General features: G+C 40.1%; 1 protein-coding gene across 4 annotated transcripts in view; it reads left to right on the top strand.

Annotated features, from left to right (window-relative positions):
• Nucleotides 1-3,295: 3,295 nt before the first annotated feature.
• kcnd3 (potassium voltage-gated channel, Shal-related subfamily, member 3) overlaps nucleotides 3,296-21,199 on the top strand; it is a 115,587-nt gene continuing 97,683 nt past the window's right edge. For 2 of the 4 annotated variants that reach the window (XM_042227445.1, XM_005914617.2), the window contains exons 1-3: nucleotides 3,297-3,568; nucleotides 3,713-3,803; nucleotides 4,666-5,845. In XM_042227445.1, the coding sequence (XP_042083379.1) occupies nucleotides 4,743-5,845 (1,103 nt within the window). In that variant the 5' untranslated portion in view covers nucleotides 3,297-3,568; nucleotides 3,713-3,803; nucleotides 4,666-4,742. Of the gene's footprint in view, nucleotides 3,584-3,712; nucleotides 3,804-4,615; nucleotides 5,846-21,199 lie in introns of all 4 variants that reach the window. The other 2 variants (XM_042227443.1, XM_005914618.2) reach the window with 2 other exon arrangements.

The raw sequence follows: 21,199 nt of genomic DNA, 5'->3' as shown, positions 1-21,199 counted from the left end.
AGGGCAGTTGACCATGAAATTCAACCCACCTTGTTATTCAGTGACATTTGAATTATTGGAATCGCTCACAGACTCATTGGTTGAAAAGGCCAGCCTCCTGCAGCATGTGTGTGTGTCTGTGTGTGAGCCTGTGTGCATTTTCTTGAACTTGTCTTCTTCTCAGAGCTAGCTTGAGTTTAAGGAGTGGGGATACTTTTCACAAGGTGAGGTCATTTTGGCTATTCTGTTGTTTTACCAAGGGGGCAGTTTACGGCCAGGGACTTAATTGAGCCAACAAAAGGTGCTTCTAAAGATAGCTACACAAGGGCAGAAAGGCATAAAGAAGTGTGTGCTTGCATGTGTGGGTGTGCAGCTGTACGTCTAAATATTAATCATCAGCGATTTATCATTCCGAACAAGGGTCTATGGAACTCACAGGGTGACTTTATGGTAAATAATATGATGTAATGTATTTTTTTTTTCATATTTTGCTTACATACTGTACATCCCTGACTGCAACAAGATACCAAGTGTTTTCCAATCTGTGTATGAGCTCTTGCCTCCACTAATATCCGAAGCCCTCTGTATCCAAACAATATTTCTGTTGACACAGTTGGGAATGCATATGCTCAGCAAAGCATTAACTAATGTAGGTACACATGCAATGACACACTGACTCTGAACATAAATAAACATAACATCGTTTTAGCATCAGTTTATGTGCTACAGCCTATTTACGTGGCTGACATGGTTTCTGAAATTATTAAAACGTCAAAGTAGATTCTGACTCATATACGTCAGTCAGAATAACAACAAACCCAGAAGAGAAATCACTGCTATCTGCTTGAAGGAATAAGGTGCACAGAATATCCACTAACTAATGCAATTTTGGTTCTCACTATTGTTTGCTGTCAACAGCAGGGGATACAGTGAGTTGTCCTGAGAAATAATCTTTGGTATATCCTGCACCTACTTGTTTTCAGGGCAGAGCTTTTCCACTGGAGCCCCTTTGTTTGTCTTTTCTTTCATGAGTAAAGTTACATGTAGAGATGATTGCCAGAGTCTGTAGACACCCAGACCCACAGAAAAGAATGCAAACAGAAAAGGGCCGAGGTATACGTCACAGTAGCTCAAAGCTTGTAGGTTTAAAATTGTAGCCAAATATTTACCTATGTCCTTTTATTTTTTAGGTTTATGATTAATTTTATAAACATTGCCATCTTTGCTGACTTCAAAATATCTGCATTAGTGCTGTGAAGTATTTTATTCAGGTATGTTACTAGATGTGTGTGGGATCCATTTGGGGTCTAGAGTAAAGGTCCCCTTGGGTCCACTTGGGTCTTGAGACCACAGAACAATAACTTTACAGCTTTATCGTATTCAAAAAGAAGAATAGGACAGGAGAAGGAATGTGCTGATGTTAAGGAATGTTATCTAACACTTCTGGATTAGTTCATATACGATAGAAATACAATACTGTGCAACAGTCTCAAGCTGCCCCTTATTTATGCTGCAATAGACGTAAGCTGCTGGGGGATTCCCATGATGCATTGAGTTTTTCCTTTCCAGTCACCTTCCTCACTCACTATGTGTTAACAGACCTCTCTGCATTGAATCATATCTGTTATTAACCTCTGTCTCTCTTCCACAGCATGTCTTTATCCTGTCTTCCTTCTCTCACCCCAACCAATCACAGCAGATGGCCCCGCCCCTCCTTGAGCCTGGTTCTGTTGGAGGTTTCTTCCTGTTAAAAGGGAGTTTTTCCTTCCCACTGTCGCCAAAGTGCTTGCTCATAGGGGGTCATATGATTGCTAGCTTTTTCTCTGTATCCATTATTGTAGGATCTACTGTACAATATAAAGCACCTTGAGGCGACTGTTGTTGTGATTTGACGCTATATAAATAAAATTGAATTGAAATTCTTTTTATTTTTCTTGTTGGTTTGGAGGTCTTGCAAAGTTTTAACACTGGCTGTTTTGTCACTCATTTTCAGTCCAGTCCTTGTACCTGAACACTTCCAGAACAATAGTTTTCTTGTTTGTTAAGCCTCTTAACACTTGACTATGAATCATCCTGGGACAAAAAGGCACCATGCTTTTAAAACAAATTTTTAATTGTGTCTTTAAGGTCTTTGGAAACAGAAGTTTACTAGAAACTCAGATTTTTCTCCATTTCTTAAGCTCAATCTATGAAAAATTCAAAAGACAGCAAAGTTTAATAGACATAAAATAGTATTCCTGCACCAACAAACGGTTTTGCTGATTTTTTAAAAATATATATATAAAAATAAATGAACTGGACAATTAGAGATCAAAATAAATACTTTTTTTGTTTTTAATGATCTACAGCAGATTGTAGACAGTATCTGAAAGTCAAGTCTTTAAGAAATAGGAAAGAAAATCCAGCAAAGAGCTGACACAGGACATGAGACATGCATCTAGACCTTCAGTCTACTGAAAATCAGTGGCAACAGGTCTTACAGAGTGATGGATTCAAATTTTAAAATTCAATATGTACGGAAGAGGTCAGGAGAGAGGTACAACAGTGAGTGGCTAAAGTAATCTGTCAAACACAGCGGAGGGTCTGTCATATTGTAGGGCTCCTTTTCAGCCAGCGATGTCGGGAATCTTGTCAGAACTGATGGATTATGAACACTGAAAGCCCCATCAGACTTTGATCCGCCATACAATGCCAACTGCAAAGTATCTGATTGGCAGTTGCTCCATTTTCAGCATGACAATGTAGCAAAAGCATGCCTGGATGGAAAACTCTAAAATGAAAAACTATCATTCATGGATTGGCCTCGCCAGAACCTGTGAGTTCAATATTACTGAAGCAGGACGGGATCACCTTGACAGAGAACAAAACCAAAGGCAGCCAACATCCAAAAAGGAGCTCTGAATGTCCCTCAAAAAAGAGAAAAACACGAAGAACAGTGTTGAAGAATAAACACGATCAAACTCGTTTTTCTCACTTGCAAAATGTGAAGAAATGAATGGTGACTCAAGACTTTTGCACAGTACTATATGTAACGTAATAAGGCAACTATTTACCAGCTGGTTTTCCACTTAAACGGTGACATCGTATCGATGTTTCCAGCTTGTTTGTGCGAAAAATAGTAATAGTCCTCTGGTGCTTTAATTAAAGACAAAGTTGATCCATTGCGCTCTTTTCTGGCCTCCTGTGGATTCTTATATGCCTCTGCTGGGATGAATCCTGTGGATAACTCAGCTGATAGCACTTGCCTTTAGTGCTGTGTGTGGGAATAACATTGGTTCAGCAGAGCACACGCACACTGTACAATAAGAACAGCATTCGTGTAAGGAGAAGAAAGCGGTCTGACGTTTATATATTTATTTTCTGCGCATGGTTCTAAATCCTGATCCAGCTTCCCTTAAATGCAGTTTTGGTTCACAATCCGCCCTGCGCAGAGAGAGAGAGAGGGAGAGCGAGAGAAAGAGCGCTCCTCCTCCTCCTTCGTTCCTCTTCCCAATACTCATCCCGAAAGCCAAGGTAATACGGTCCTCACGGCGGAGTCCTCTCATCATTTCTCCCCTCGCATAATGGAAACTGAATGAAAGCAGCTGTGGTACGTCCGTCACCGGTACTTTTCCGCTTCCCCCATCAGCTGTAGTGTGTGTCTACTGTGGTTCTCCTCTTCGCTGAATAACTTCTTTCCTGGTATTTTTCTTTTCTTCTTCTTCTTATTTATTTATTTATTTATTTTTTCCAGACACGCTCAGAGAAATAACCAAAACCTACGACTTGCCATTAAACTGCCCTGGAAGAAGGTCGTGTTTGTGTGGATGGAGAATTTTGAGTCGGTGAGTTCTACATTAATCAACCACTACATTCAGCACGAAGCTGCGAATACAAGCCTGCGATGTTTGCTTTCTTTCTCTCTCTTTCTTTTTTTTTAGTTCTCGGGCAGTTCGGGAAATCATTCCGCTTTAACATATTGCGTCTTCGGTTAGCCATGAAGACTGATTGGTTCATCAGCGCTATTGATACGGTGGTGAATTTGATCTGAGCGATCATGAAGTAGTTTGACTCATCTTGAGTAAAATAAAGATGCATCTACTGTTTTTTTTTTCTACTTGAAACTCAACAGGTCTCGACTATCCTGGATCACTTTTAAGGCGACCAAACCCACGCTTAAAAAAATGGAGCAGTTTAGGCTGTTTTGCGATGTTATTTTTTGCCTGTTTTTAGTTTGTAACCTGTAAGATGCAGTAAACTGTCAACAGAAGGCTGCTGCTTAACCAGTACCTCTACAGAGGGTGAGGAATTTAGCCTTGAGAAAGATCATGCTTATTGCAGTCAGTGATCACATTAAAGCTCAGTATATGAAATAGAAATACATTTTCTACAAATGTATAAATGAGTGCGATGTTTAATTTATTTTTCATTTTATCAAGATATCTTTTGTTTCCTCTGCTTGCCTGCCTTGTTACAATTAGTTGTGCTGTTTATTTTGTATACATTGTTTTGTTATGTTCACATCTTTTTATTTCACTAGCTCACCATTTGTCCTTTTCCCCTACATTCTTAAGATTCAAGTGTCTCATATGTTCTTCCTTTTTTCTGTTTTCTGATCTACTGATCTCACTCTCCTTGCCTGTGAGGATTAAAACAGCACCCATGTGCTACCTATCCTCATACACTCCCTCCCTTTCTTCTCTTTAGCTGGTAAATGAGCTGAAGTCAAGCTGGTTGTGAAGGTGCTCGACTTCTTCCCCCCTACGCCCCAAGCCGGACACAGCATGGCGGCGGGAGTAGCGGCATGGCTTCCCTTTGCCCGGGCAGCAGCCATAGGCTGGATGCCTGTGGCCAATTTGCCCATGCCAGTAGCACCTGCTGAAAAGAACAAGAGGCAGGATGAGCTCATCATTCTTAATGTGAGTGGACGCCGTTTCCAGACCTGGAGGAACACTCTGGACCGCTATCCAGACACACTGCTGGGCAGCTCAGAGAAGGAATTCTTCTACAACGAGGAGACCAAAGAATACTTCTTTGACCGGGACCCCGACGTGTTCCGTAGTGTGCTCAACTTCTACCGTACAGGCAAGCTCCATTATCCACGGTACGAGTGCATATCTTCCTATGATGAGGAGCTGGCTTTCTTTGGCATTGTCCCAGAGATCATCGGTGACTGCTGCTACGAAGAGTACAAGGACAGGAAGAGGGAGAATGCAGAGCGTTTGATGGATGACCAGGAGGACAACAAGGATGCCAAGCTGCCCAATATGACCTTCAGGGAGACTATGTGGCGGGCTTTTGAAAACCCTCACACTTCAACCATGGCCCTTGTCTTCTATTATGTCACTGGTTTCTTCATTGCTGTCTCTGTCATTACCAATGTGGTAGAGACGGTGCCCTGTGGCTCAGCGCCCAACCAGAAGGAAGTGCCATGTGGCGAGCGCTACACCGTGGCCTTTTTCTGCATGGACACGGCCTGTGTTATGATCTTCACCGTGGAGTACCTGATGCGCTTGTTTGCTGCACCCAGCCGCTACCGCTTCATGAGATCCGTCATGAGCATCATCGATGTGGTGGCCATCTTACCATACTACATTGGCCTGGTGATGACTGACAACGAGGACGTGAGCGGTGCTTTCGTGACACTCCGTGTTTTCCGCGTGTTCCGTATCTTCAAGTTCTCCCGTCACTCGCAGGGCCTTCGCATCCTGGGCTACACACTGAAGAGCTGTGCCTCGGAGCTGGGCTTCCTCCTCTTCTCCCTCACTATGGCCATAATTATCTTTGCTACCGTCATGTTCTACGCAGAGAAGGGTTCAAGCTCCAGCAAATTCACCAGCATCCCAGCCTCCTTCTGGTACACCATCGTTACTATGACAACACTCGGGTAAGAGCAGAACAGACACCTCTTTTATCTGGTTGTGAGAGCTGTGTGTGTGTGTGTGTGTGTGTGTGTGTGTAAGGGCACACTCGTAAATGCAAGTACCCGTGAATTTGCAAGTTTGTCTTCGTGTCTATTTGCACCCGTGTCAGTAAATGTTTGATTATCATTTGACTTGAAATGTCTGCTTGACTTTGTGGCCCAGAAATCTATAACTGCTTTCAAAGTCTGAGTCACCCTTTCCAAGATATCCTTTGCAAACTTTATGCACGATGATAAGAAACTACAGGGAAAGGACACTTTTCAGTAGACTTGTCCACTGTACTTTTACTGATGGTATTCTTCTGGGGAAAGAGCAGCCATCAAGATGTTCTCTCTCCATTATGGCTGTGCCATTGCTTGCCTTTTATACGTCACTGATAAGAGGGAGAAAGAGAAAGAGCAAGAAATGCAGAGAGATGGGGAAAGTTGAAAGCAGCAAGACAAAGTATTAGATGGGAAATATGGCAAACCATTACCTACCTCTCCAACTTGCCCTGTGGTTAGCATCAATGCACTTTCAGAATTAAATGAAACAATGAGAGCCTTCCTTCTCTGCTCTTTGTAAGTTACTAGATGTAGGTCTCGAAGTGCTTTGTGGTTCAAAGACTCTGATGTAAAACATCCGAATGCTTTCTCGTTCTAAGAGTCAAACTAGTGTTTAGGTAACAGGCAGAGATAATTGTTGGTATTAACAAGTAATTTTAAAAGCCATGCACGTTTCCAGTGTTGGCTGAATGGCTAATTAACCTGCAGTACAGAGTTGTTGTTACTGTATACACTCAATCATGAATTCGCTTTGATTGATCGAGGTGAACATGCAGTGCACTAGGATGTATTTGTTGGTTTTTGTCACCGTGTATTTCCACCAGTCATTTTAATGGCAGTTAGAGGAACTACACATATATCGTTAATTTTACAGAGCACAAACGCACAGAGGCACACACACAGAGTTATGTGATGCAGCACTATTAGGCCTAATGGTAATGTGTTTTATGAGTGTCCCCTGTTGTGGATGTGTGAGTCAGACTGAGAGGCTGACAAATTGCAGCATCCTGCTAAATGTCAGAGTCATGGAGGCCATAAATGGCTCTGAGCTCATTGCTATAACACACTTGGCACCCTGTCATTGTGCCTTGCCATTCACAATCGGCCCAGAAGATCTGCTGTTGAGCAGATATTTGATTCTGAATCGGATATTTGGTCTACAGACAGACTGCATTCTAGAAAATAGAATTACATTTTATCATTATAATTTTATTTCCTGACAAACTGTAGGACGTTGTTTGCTGTCACAACCTCTACCCTCGTGCAGTGAGTGCCTGTAGCTTTCTACTTAATGCCAAAGTGTTCTCCTGTACAGCCACTCCCACACATACTCCCATACACTGCAGCCCCAAAAGCTAGTGTCCAAGCCCCCTAATACGCAGTACGTGCAATGTCCAGTTGAGCCTGTGTGCAGGTAACCGTATGAAAAATTCACAGCGAGCAAGTGGGCATCAAGTCTCTTGCTTCCTACCCAACACTCTGTTGTGTGCTACATGTGTGAAGAGACAACTTTGGACAACAACAAGCCCTGAATGTCCTGACGCAGTTTTGGAGTTCAAATGTGAAAACAACTTGGAAGTTATGTGTGTGTCTGTGTGTTTAGACTGGGGGTAGATATTGAGCTTGGCCTCATCAATAAAACAGGGGCCAGAAGTGGGTGTCAGAGTGACTAATGATGTGGCCCACTGCATCTGCTGACTAATGTAAACCTGCCTGACATTCTAGTCTCTGCTCACAGTTCACGTCATAAAAACACACAGTCACAGACACAGATGTACACTAACCTTACACACAAAGGGAAAGATTTGTTTTTATCTATTTGACCATTTCTAAATGTATGCAAGCATGTTTTATGACAGAGTTTACTTTTTTCAGAGCATAATACAGATAGATAGATCTACTCCACTTACTTCCATTTACTTGCATTGGAATCTATCGAAAAGTATCAACTGTCTGCTGTACAGCAATTTATACTCATCTAACTTAATAAGATGAGCACCAGTTACCACAGACACTACTTTCCTTGACTTCTTGGCTTCCTGTCTCGGAGCCTCAGGGCTGAGGGTTGTGCTCTTGAGTGTTTCCTTGTACATTTGTCAGATTGTGCTATGACACACTGCAACAAGGGTGCCCTCCCTGTGTCACTAAGTATATGCACCCTTTGACCGCTGTGGCTTTTTGATTGTTTTGTTTATCTGACAATAATCCGGCCTCAATCAGAATCCATAATCCCGCTTCAGCGATGTGCAATGAAATACCAGGTGAATAGTGTTCTGCTATTTTTGCTTGTGCATCTTTCTTCTTAGACAATGCAATTTCTTCAAAAACAACCACATGCCAGAGGTGAAGAGAAATAGAGACCAAGCTGTGAAGAGTGGGCCAAAATTAGAAATGGAGAAAATACACAAGCATGCATCTATTTTTTGTAGCTAACTGTTTTAACTGTATCAAAAGCAGACTGCAGAGAAGAAACTTGCAGGGGGCATACTTTTGTATGAACTACTTTTAGTACAAGCAAAGAACATGTGATTTTCAACTGTAGACCTAAAAGGCCCCCTGTTCCCTTTGACCGACTGGACAAAAAGCGGTTTAACAACTCAAGTGAGTTAGCAAGCCACCAACTGCCATAGAGCTCTCATATCACTTTATAGCAGGGCTAAAAGGCTTAGCTCAAATCCTGCAAATGAGGCAGACAAGGATGCAAGCAAGCAGGCACACAGTGCTGAGGCTTTAGTTAAATCAGGGACATTTAGGCAATAGGACCTGTGAGGGATTTTGTTCTCTAGGTTGTTAATCAAATTGATTTTGACCTTAGGGTGGTTATAAAATTGAGCATTTGTCATATTTGGTTGAACCTGTATTATAAACTGGAGGAGGCTGAGAGTGCGTTGGTGTGTGTTTGTGAGGGAAACGCTGCAAACCTCAGCTCATCATCACTCATCCATCCACACCAACAGAAACCGTAGTGTCCTGGATAAGAATAAAGAAAGAAAACTGAACTTCATAATCTCAGTGTAATTTCTGACAGGACAGACAGGACCTGAGACTGATGTTTATTCTTGTGACCAAGTGCTTTAAAGGCTGGTACGGCTTGAATTTTAATCACAGTAAATTATGTATCGCAGTCGAACCTCTAATAAACGAATAATACAGACGAAGCTCACATGATTTCAAGCTAATGAAATCATTTGAATAAAGTGAAAAACTCATCAACTACTTAATAAAAGATTTTTTTGTCTATGATTATGTTCTTTTATTTTAAATTAATATTTTAACCAATGAAAAAGAATGTATGAAAATCTGATAGTGAAGATGCTCGCTGATGTGTTGAGTCTCCTGAGCTTAACACAAACGTCTCACTCAGCTGTTAAACGTCTAGAGTAAAAACTGGCTTCCATGTTTCTTTCAAATTACAGCACATGAACATAAATGAAGTGAAAAATATTACTTCTTTGCAATGGCACCTGTCAAAAGGTGTGAAGTGCAGTATTACGCAGCATTTGAACAGCTAGTTGTTGACGTTGATATGATGGAAGCAGTCACAATGCATAATGATAGGATTGGGTGTGATCACCACCAAAACAAAACTTACCAAAGTGGTCCAGTGAAGGACTCATACACTGGTGATGAGGTGATGAACACCTATTCCTCACAGGTGTATGTAGAGACCCGTATGACCTGAGCGTAGCTGCAGAGGCTAATGTAGCTGCCGTTGAGGGAAAATTCCCTGTTGACCTTACATGAAGAATAGCACATATTATTATTGTTAATGGCACATGTGCATAAGAACTACAATGTGGATCAAAATAAGAAGTTGGCATGGTCTAGTTACATAACATGTACACGTGGTTAGAAGTTGTGCATGTTGTATCTATGCAGTCTGTGTTACCAGGCTCTGATTTATGCATAATTTACTTTAGAGATAACAGCTACAGTACATGGACATAATAATCAGTGCAGATAAGTGAGTATTGATTTGGGTTTAATAGAGGAACGTGCCGTCCATTCTTAGTGTTACTAATTACAATTTGAGTGTATGACTGATGGGATTATGACTAAAAGCCAGCACCTAAATGTGAAGTCATTGACTTGTTGCCCTGAATTCATGAGAGCAGTCAAAGAATTAATTTGGTCATGAGATTAAGATCCAGATCTGATGGTAACCTCTTCTTTTCAGGGTCAAGATTATAACTGTGCTGACCTTCACAAGTCTGATATGAAGTTTGCATAGTTTGAATGAAGCTTGATGGGGACAGTTGTCATAACTGTGACAACATGCAAACATTTAAACCTTAGTGAAACAGTGCATCCAGATTGAGTTTTTGAATGCAGTCAAAAGAAAATTTACCTCTAAAATCACGTATTCACCAAAAATATCAACAGTTTTCATCTGAGGAAAAAAGGATACCCTTGATATTAGAAATTATTATTTGGGACAGACAGCTTCAGCTTGACCTGCAGTATTAGAAATGATGGTTCATAGTTGAGTCAGTGATATTGAGATGCTCAGTGGAGCAACCCCAAAGCATCCATCACAATTGGTTTGGGGGTTTTCACCCAAACAGCTGTCTTTTGATCTGTTTCAAAGATGCCTGCTATGCTACGGCCAAACAGCCCTGTCTTTATGTCCCATGTCTATACATTATTCCAAGAGGCTTATATGCTCAATAATAATGTTAATTGAAATCCATAATATTTAGTTTGAGCATGTTTCATTCTGAACGTACACTCCTAAACTTTGAGCTCAACAGTTGCAAAAGCAACAGTGGAACATGTGTTTCATTGGGACTTCTTTTTGTATTAAACAATCTATCCTTGAGTTAAATTTGCTGCGTCCTGAAGAAATCTGTCGTTTAAAACCTATGGCACTTATATTTTATTTATCCTATAATAGAATCAGAGGTCTTTAGAGCCTGGCATAATGACACTAAAGATTTCAGCAGCAAACCTGCTGATGTCAGGGGTTTAAATAGGGCGGGCTCCACCTGTCAGTAACCTAAAGACTTTGTAATCATCTACGCATGTTAAAGTGTGATGAATATCAGTCTGTACTTACATTTTTTAAATACATGACTGACGTGCTTTTGTATTCATTTATATTATAAAATGATCACACGATGGCATTGTACCACAAAATGTAAAAGAAATGTGAAGAGACCACTCAGCTTTTGTGTTGGATAGAATTATTCTTGTAAACACTTAGACGGTATTAAATCATACGCTGAACCAAAGCAGCTTGTTCTTCCTTCAGTATCTTTAGATACTACTTTATAAGATGAATTATTCATTTGATTCAGTAAGAGTGATTAATTGATTGCTTTTAAAAGGAAAAATATATTGATAGAGATAATACATAGAGTTACTCTAGATGTTTACACAGTGTTTGGAGCGTTTTTCGGTACTTTGAAGTCACAGTCCAGACATCGGTTTCGGTCAAGGCAGACATCCACTTAACTAAGAACATGACAGCAGCCATGTATCTTTTTGGTTTAATTATTGCCCTTATGTAGAAAAGGTATGATAAGTGCACTGTAAAATTCATGATAAGTGCAAAAGTGCTTGTTGCTGCATATTAATGACCAGCACTGCAGCAGCAATGACTGCTTTTTGCTACAGTAGGTAAAACAAAGGAGTGAGAAGGTAAGCAGGGCACGCACCCATGCAGTCTCTGTGTAGATTTCCTGTAATGAAATATCAAACAAATATCAGGTATACATTTAAATATTCATACACCAAATGTAACAATAAACCAAACAAGACATCAGCACATACATGTGGCGTACGCAGCCAACAGTTTCAGCTAATTTTCTTCACCCAAAACATTTTATTACAGACTGTAGATTGTGATGTGATAAGTAGAGCACAATGCCATCAGTGAACATAGTCTTTGATTAAAGATGTTACTTTCTGTCTATATTCTTGAAGTTTTATGTGATCTCTAGGTTTTGCACAACTGTAAAAAGACTGGAACAAGATTTTGATATAGTACCGTTTATCAACTGCTTATCAAAAATGATGGTATAATCACGCCTCCTTACTTACATGGTGGATGTCGCCCCTACTAAGATCATGTGCATGTCTACATTCAAATGTTTACACTGTAACTGATGTGTTTTTTCCCCTTGAATGAAGGCTTATGTTCAGCATAGTTTGTTCTGTAACTGAGTACACCTTTATAAAGTAATTATGTGCTGCCACGTTTAGTTTTACATCTACGCTGCTGAATTGTGGACTTATTGTAAAGGTAGAAAAATCAGAAGCAATTTTCCAGGGCTGTGGTTTCCAAGTAGGTTACACAGCAATAACGTGCAGAAGTTTCATGTTTCTGCTCATTGTAGTGATATAACTTACAACCGTCTCAATTATCAGCAGAGAGACGGTGTCCACAGTGGAGTACCAAAGCACAGAAAAAGAGACCACAAATGAAAATGATGAGTTTCACCCTGCGGGATCTTCATAATCACTAACTATAATGTCAAGTGACATTCCTCCTGTATAAATATTTAAATAGCTCAGGTTGAGTCATGAAAAAAAATCAATTACTTGCTTTTACCGTACAAACAGCAACAGTAATAAGGGGGGGGAAGGACCCCCCCGGGATTAAATGCAGCATCTGCTGCTTAATATATAACAGTACCATGTGTAATGGGTAACATTTATGGGGGTGTTTCACCCCAGAGACGGAGCTCTTTTGGTGTGACAACATCAGTTTTTGAATGATGCCCAAAGTCTAAACCAAGTCAAGTTCCAACAAATAGGATATATATTTAATCAATAGTATGAGTCAAGAAACCATTAGTTTATAAAAGGAGTCACAGAATTTTAATATAGGATTATTCTTTAATTATAAAAACGGTTAATAATTATTTTATTTAACAGCATTATCTTATTTACAAAAAGGAGCTTGAACTGTTAGAGGATGTATATATTGCTCTTTAAAACATATTTTACATGTTTTGCCTCTGTTAAGAGGACTGTTGTGCAAAACAACAGTCTATAGCCATTCTGTGAACTTGAGCCAAATGCTATAGTGTGGTGACATGCAATAACCCAAAGAATGTTTAAATAATACTCTGTTAATGAGGCTATACATTTTATAAAGTGTAGGTCACTATTGTTATTTCGATTCATCCTCTAGAGGCCTTGAATGTGCAAATGTATTCTTAATACATTAAAATATAGAATAAGAGAGCCCAGCTGTCAAACATACATTGATATTGCCATGCACACTAGCAAAATTGCAAGCTTGCCATCTATCTGAAGTTGCAACAGGAGCAAAAAATGTACTTTTTTGTTGGGAACAGTTGATCCAAAAACCTCAATAGAGCTCTAAAGGTCATCATAAACTTCATATAGGAATAAATAAAAACAGAGTAAACTGTTCAAAAAGAGCAATACACTGGTTAGTGGTGTGTGGGTACCTGCTGCTTGTATTGTGTGTCTGAGGTCACATAGGTCAATGCTATCCTGGAGTCTTAAAAAAGTGGAAGTGATTCCTCTCAGCCTGCCTGGATTCCTGCTCAGATTCTCCTTTCTTTTTGGCATCAATTTCACCCTCTTTTCATACAGAGGTCTGGATGGTTGCCCATTTTTTGAAAAGTGATATTGAGCACCAAGCCATTCTAGCTTTTTCAGAAATCCATTTACCTGGCCACCTGTCAGCTAGGGGGTGGGGAATGTTGTGGCCAATGTGACTGTGAAGGGTAATTTACAGGGAGGGTCTTTCAGCAAGGTATTTTATGCATGTACTCTAGTTTGCTGCCGTCTTTTCATCCTCGGCATGCTGTGCATGAAAATGCTTCGCTGTCATAGGACGCTGTGTCCTGACTAACTTAATCTCGACTAACTGGGCAAAAGTGATTGGAGTGATGCTTGTGGTGTCGAAGCAGGAAAACGTACGTCACACGTGTGACCATTTAATTATAGGAACAGTCTCTCTCCCTCCTTTCCTGTCTCTCTCTCACTGTCTGTCACAGCTGATTGCCTTCAGCAATGGTCCTTCCAAACCTACAACACTTGTGCCCACTCCAATTCAATTACCAGCAGGCTCTCCATGAGGAGCCTGAAAATGAGTTGGTGATTATCAGTTTCCAGGGTGTTTAGCAGCATCCTGGACAGCTGATGGCTGCTGCCCACACCAAGCTCTGAGACTCTTCTTATCATTTCCTGAAACATTAAGACTTCTCTTTGTGATGAGCGAGGGACTGCCTGATACATACAAACTGTCGGGTAGATTGTTTGCCTGTTTCTAACCCCGGCAGTAACACAGCTTTTGGTGACTCCTATGACTTTGGTCCAGACTAAAATAACTGTTGGATGGATTGCCATTCATAGTTTATGGTCCCTAGGCAATGAACTGAAGTCACTTTATTATCCTTCAACTTTTCATCTCATTAAATATCTTCCTGAGATCTCACATTTCATCAGGCTCAGTTGTAATAGCAGTTAGCATACTAACATCTTAATTCAGCTGTAGAAATTATGGGAAAAATAACACTTAAAGACCTTTTAATTCATCCAAATTATACTTTGACACATGTGACCCACTGAAAAAATCATTCCTAATGCGTGTTTTGATAGCAATCGCCTCCCCCAGCAGGATACTCCATCCTGCTACAGCAAAGTAGATAATTTTTTTTTTAAATAAGCTCCAAAGTGACTTCAACAATGCAACAAAGAGCCCAAGGTGTTTATCCTACTTCCTGACCTCCCATATCCCAATTCAATTAAGCATCCATGGGATGTGCCAGACTAAATCCCTGCCACACGACAACCCAAAGGACCTGAAGGATCTGCCATCCGTCTGCCCCAAAGGTCATGTGTGCTGAGTAATCAATAAAATCAGATCTTCCTCACATAGGTCCCAGCTGGCTTAGTGGCACGAGTGGGACCTGACAAATAAAAGGAAAATAGTATTGATGTGGTGGATAGATGTAAATACACTCTTCTCCTTGGTTTCACTGCACTGCATTAAACAGATTTAAGAAGACAATCACTTGGCTAAGCATTGCTTCTGTTGTTTTATTGGCCCTGGATTTAGTTGGCTGTGAGCAAACACTGAATGTAAACAATTATGGATTAGACTGTATTGTGTCTGTTGGTCAGGCGTACTTATTACTGAGTGGATAATAAGTGCTTAAATGATTGTGAGTGATAGTTCTCCATATATGTAGCCAAGTTATAGAAATAAATCACTTCTCATTTCCCTGTAGAGATAATGATAAACCAGGTGTGAATACCTCTGAATAATCCTCCCAGGCTTTTGAACAGGTAGACATCATTGTTCCAGTTTTTTGGGTTTTTGTGCTCTCACTCTTGCACTGGCGTATATGAATTTGCTCTCATTCACACACTCCCATTTCTATGTCTTTCTGGGTTTACTGTAATTCATAAACTGTGTTCTGTGCTGATTATCCAGGGTGACAAAAGCAATTGTTCTGCTACACTAAATCTGTGGGGATTAATGCTCGTCTCTGGAGCCGTTCCCTCTGGTTTCCTGTATGTGTGTCTCTGTGTGGGTTGTCTTCTTCTCTCTTCTTACTTTATTCATTGCCATTTGATTTGGTGAGTTCATTTATTTAAAAATAAATAAATAAAAAGGTAGCACTCAGTTAACAATTGTATTTGACCTCTGCTGCGTGCTGCTGTTCTTATGTCAGTACATGGATGCAGGATGTGTCCTTCACAAAGCTATGAAACAACTTTTTTCCCCCATCCAGATGTCTTTGGGGGATTACACATGCTAAGGGATTAATCCTGCCATGTGCCATATGACAGCACCAAGCACTGAGAGGAGCACAAAAGTCAAGTCATGGACTAACGCCACTAATAGATTTCAGTAAGCCTTTTTTTGCCTTCAGAGGTTGACTAGTGGCTATATTAATTCAATTCCCAAACCCCTCTTGTAAGTAACCCATCCTCTACCTCTCGCTGTGTGAGGAGCAAGGCCATGGTCTACTGGCGCTCAATAAGAAGTCTCCTCAAAGGATTTTGACTAGCCTCGTTTCACAGGAGACAATGTGCATTATGTTTTAATCTTATTAGCATTGAATTAACACCGCATCAATGACCTGCTCAAAACAGAGTGCAGTTAAGTCCATCCAGCTTTCAGCTGTTATGCAAAACAGATTTAGAAGCACTTCTGAAGGAAAGAGAATCATCAAAGGTATTCGTTACCTCTGGACAACCTACCATGTTGAATGCATCATAAGGAAGCCGCTTTAACTTTTAAGGGGAGATGGTCCGTAACCTTGGTATCGCACACAAGAACAATATACTTCAATCTTTCACATGAGGGACAATTGAACACGTGCGGTGTGTGCAAATTGATTTTGTTTCTGTGCAGAGGCTCGGTGGATAGGACATAACCTCTTTGTCCAGATGAAGTGTGCTGTGCAGAAGTGGTTCATTCTGGAAATGGGACATAGGAGAGGCCATTTGAGTATGAGGAAAAGTAATCTGCATGTACACCATGCGTATTTGTTAAAAGCTACATGATGTCATAGCATAAAATCAATCCACTGATGAATCATTGAGAATCTAATCTGCAGAAGTGTCCATTTAGAAACTCGAAACTTAATTTATTTTGTTTTGTATAAATCTGGGTATCTTTTTGAAATAATTTTGTAACATAAATCATTTTAGCAAAGATGTTATTTATCTTTATCTGTAAATTTAATTTTACAGGCGAATACTAAAAAGCTCAGTTTCATACTTAATCTTAAATCTTATCAGGCTTTATTGTTCGGCTGTATTACTGCTTCCCCTTCTCTTTGCCTCTTCATAACACATCTCAAGTCTTTTACTCATCCTATTGCCGTGTCTGGTGTCTGTCTCTCTCCGCCTCTCATATTTCATTTCTTTCCACCTACTAGGTAATATTGATATTGTGAAAACAAATTATAAGAAGTCTTCAGACCTCAATTTGTTTTTAAAAGTGGAATATTTCCTTATCGAGTTGTGCATTGCAGTGCCCCACAGTCCATGTGGAGCTTGCATATACTCTCCCTTATTTTCTGTCTCCCTCCCCCCCCTCTTCAGCACACACACACACACTTTGAACCTGCATTGCTGCAGTGTACAAGCATCCACTCAAACCAGGCTATATTACAATTAATTTGTCAGAGTTTTTGCTCAATGCTCAATAGCCTCGGGCATGTGCAGACACAGCAGGGGAATCATATCTCCCCAGCATGTTTATGAGGTGAAAGAGAAAACTATCCGCTGTTCATTATTAATATTACAAAAACCAAAGGGATGCTGGGAAGAGGGCTGAAGTATAAGGACAAATACAGCCCACTGGTTTGATCTTTGCTCCTGTACATGGGAACAGCTAGCGCACAAGATAATCACATTTCAGAGAGTATTCTTGATAATGAGTGGAAAAACACTTGCTGGAGTCTGTACTTCAATAAAGTTAATGCAGAAAATTTCCTCTGCTGCTTTGGTTGTTGGGAAAAACAAAACTGTATATCTTTATGGAGGCTCTCAGTAATAACACAGCAGGGAAAGGACATATCCAGTGTATTTAAATTTTTTCTGACACTCTGTATTACTCTGGGCAGACTTACGATTCAGTGGGATGAAAGGATAGAAGTGAACTAGTGAACTATGAAAAGATGGCTTGGTGTGGCTGCTGAAGAACTGCTGTGACCAACATGGGCCACAGAAAAATAATACATTAATATTACTATTACTTTTGCTAGCAAGTCCATAAGAATTAATATACAGGCTCAAAAAATGTGCTTGATGTAAGGGCTGCGTTATCGACCCACGAAAAACAAAAGAATTAATCAATTTTATGACCAACAAAATCTGTCACGATGTTTGATAAACTAAGCTGAGCAGTCAGTCTCAGCCTCCATGCTGTGAAGCTGCGTTCACTTGTCTTTAACAAAATATCACAGTCAAAATTACTAACAAACCAATGTTTCATAGAAAGTGTTGCACTGCCTGCAGTCTCTGTGTATGTTCATGCACACAGACAGTTGACAGGCGCTATGATAGTTTACAGCTCTGCTAGGAATTTAAACATGAATTGATTACCAAAGCTGCGTATGGTGGAGCTGACACTCGCTGCATTGTAACGACACTGATCATCATTTTAATTTATTTTATTTTGTTTTTTAATGGCTGCCTCCTGCAGGATATCATGCCATATCGTATGTCAAAGCTCAAATCATCTCAAACTGGTTTCTTGAACATCATGATGAATTCACTGCACTCACACGGCCTTCACAGTCACCCGATCTTAATCCCACAGAGCACCTTCGACATGTGGTGGAATGGGAGATTCACATTGTGGACAGGCAGTCAACAATGATGCTATCATGTAAATAAGGACCAAAATCTATGATGAATGCTTCCAACACCTTGTTGAATCTATGAAGAATTCTGGTAATTGGGAGGGTTGACCTGTAGAAAACTGGACCCTTATAAACTATCGGGCGAGTGCAGACTACCAGTTTGAAAATGAAATCTGCATAAATATGAACAGTTCAAACTCTGAGTTCTGGACATAGACGGCGAACACTTTACAGTGGAGAGATTCCCTGAAGATGATGTATGAATTATACCGTCAGAGATAGTTTGTTTAATAAAAGTATGAATACATACTAAACTTGATTTAGATCAAAAAGCAATTTTCTTATTATTGAATACTGAATAAATGTCACTTTTTATTTTTTATTTATCAAGCACTCTAAATGATAGCATTTGTTTGGCCCTGTGATATACAGGGATAATATAATAATCCCCAAAATTAATATTTTCACATTATGCACTGATTTCTAGTGATATTGCAAAGCCACAAGTGAAATAACTGCAAAACATGTCAGCAACTGTGCTGTCTATAAAACACAACCCATGAAAGTAACATTGGTCCATTTTTAAAAACATTTTTTTGCACAAACTTTATCTATATGTGCTTAACCCTGGAGAACCCATGGGGTCGGCTCTGACCCCATGGGTTCTCCAGGGTTAAAATTGCTCCCTAAAAGTTTTCCCACTGGCATCCAGAATGAAATAGGGTTGTATATAACTTTATGAAACTGTAACACTAATAACACTACATTTATGAATAGTAAAACTGGAAACATCCAAATAAACATGGAGTATTTAGGCCTGCTGTTTCTGGAAGATATGCCTGCCGCTCTGCTGTGTTACAAATTAAAAATGTTCTCAAAGTGCTTTACAGAAATTTATTTGGCCACTAAATCAGCATCAAGTGGTTACAAAAAATGCAAACTCTAGTGTCCATTAACTGCTCAAGATAATAAATCCTTTTATTTCCTGTTTATGCAACACTCTATATCTCTCTTTTATGACCTTCTATCCATTTAAAGTGATTGGTCTGCATGAGTAAAACCCCACTGCTGCCCTAAAGTATTTATCTATGCATTCCAAGTTCCTATCCACCCACCTAATCAGTTCCTAATGACTAGTGGATGGTGGTGTTAGCTCCAGCCTAATGTGTGGATATAGATCAGACTTTGGTGATGGATGTCGTAGTCTGGGCCGTAATGAATGCTTCCAGACCAGGCAGACTAGGCTTGCAGCAGGTGGCTGTAAGTGGAGCAACAGCTTTCCAATAACTCCTCTTAACTGGGCACACTGTGTCCAGACAGTGCTCTGGACACACTCACCTCTCCGCCTCCACCAGCGGCATTCTTTTCACACAAGATTAGACAAATTGGGTGCAAATAAGAGCCAAACACTTAAAAACAAAGTACTGAGTAAAAAGAGTAATATAGGGCTTGTGTGATTAATGTAATAAGAAACAATAGATATCACACCAGAAGCTTGGGGACTGTGTGTCTAGCTGTACTGTAGGGGAGCTGTGACTTTTAAACAGATGCAGATGAGTCTGGGCTGCTATAATTAGCAGCGAGTTGGGTTGTGAATTTCAACTTTCACTTTCTTAAAAGCTGTATCCTTTCCACAGTCTTTGCAGATGATTTATCCACGATTACTCAGCGTTAGGCTTGTTTGTTTTTACCGTTGCTGTTCATTACTAATGCTTCTGACCACTGTGCCCACAAAAACTGCTTTCACCTGCTCCCTTATTCATGAGAGGTCACCACTGATTCAGCGTAACCTCAGAGGAATTTGTCTCCTATCAGGATTGAACCGGAGAGCTTTTGCTTATCAGGTGAATGTGTAATTCACTATGGAGCCACCTTCTGACTGATGTCCCCACGAAGGTCTGAGAAACAGACGACATGAAGGTCTGAGAAACCAGTCATTGTTAACCACTTTGTTTTAAGGGAGCTTGGAATCTCTTTTAAAAGAGAAAAATCTCTTGTAAATGAGATTTTTAATCTCAATGAGATTTTTACCTGGATAAATAAAGGATTAATAATTAAAATAATTAAAAGACATGCGTGTTATAAAAATGTGACGTGAGATACAAAATAATACATTTAAACTTTTACAGTTTCCGAGTGAAATATGAGAATGTAGCTTCATACTTTTGGAGCTTGATCCATTCAAAGAGCACTTAAACCTCATTCACAGAGCACCTGTGAAAAAAGGGTAAAACTAATGTCACAGTGTCCTGTGACCTGACACTGTAAGTACTGTATTTAAATGCAGAGAGCAGAGGTGACTATACTATGGGCTCTCAGATTTCTAGGAGAGTAGACAATTTGTTCAATAGGCCCTTATAAATAAACACTGTGATAAAAGGAGACATGATTTGTTTTGGTACACAAATTCAGCTTCTACCTTCAGTTTTCATTTCATCATGTTTCATTGGTCTTAAAAGTGAGTCTGGTTTGCTAAGTACACAGAACAGAGAACAGCCCCTATTTTAAGACATTAAACTGTCAGCAATACAGATTAGGAGCTGATAATAACCAGGACCATTATAAACCCAATGAGTGTTTTGTGGCTTTCACCTGTTTTTGTTTGTGACACAGATCTTATTTTCAGCTCGCTGTGAGTCTGCTGTTGTCATTAACAGTTGCTCTGGCTTAGCCTTCTGTGCAGTCACCGTAAGTGCACCTCGTCATGTATGCACATCACATGGAGCGGAGCTGACAAGAGACCATAAGTGCAATCAAAGTCTTAACAAGTGTTGAAGAAGGAAAGAGAGAGGACAGTTGGGGACAGCGGTTTTCAGATGTGTCAACTCACTTGACCCCAGTTTGCAGTTAAGTCAAAAACTAATCCAAACATACAAAGCTGTTGGCATCATACTTGTTAAATACCTCCAAAGTACTGGCCCTTTGCTGTTAGCTTCCTCCTAAGCTAGCTTTCCACCAGCAGGTGCGC

The sequence above is a fragment of the Haplochromis burtoni genome, unplaced genomic scaffold (genome assembly GCF_018398535.1).
Source record: "Haplochromis burtoni strain Fernald_Lab_line unplaced genomic scaffold, NCSU_Asbu1 Contig_9, whole genome shotgun sequence".
Lineage (NCBI taxonomy): Eukaryota > Metazoa > Chordata > Actinopteri > Cichliformes > Cichlidae > Haplochromis > Haplochromis burtoni.
This window is presented reverse-complemented; position numbering and strand designations above follow the sequence as displayed.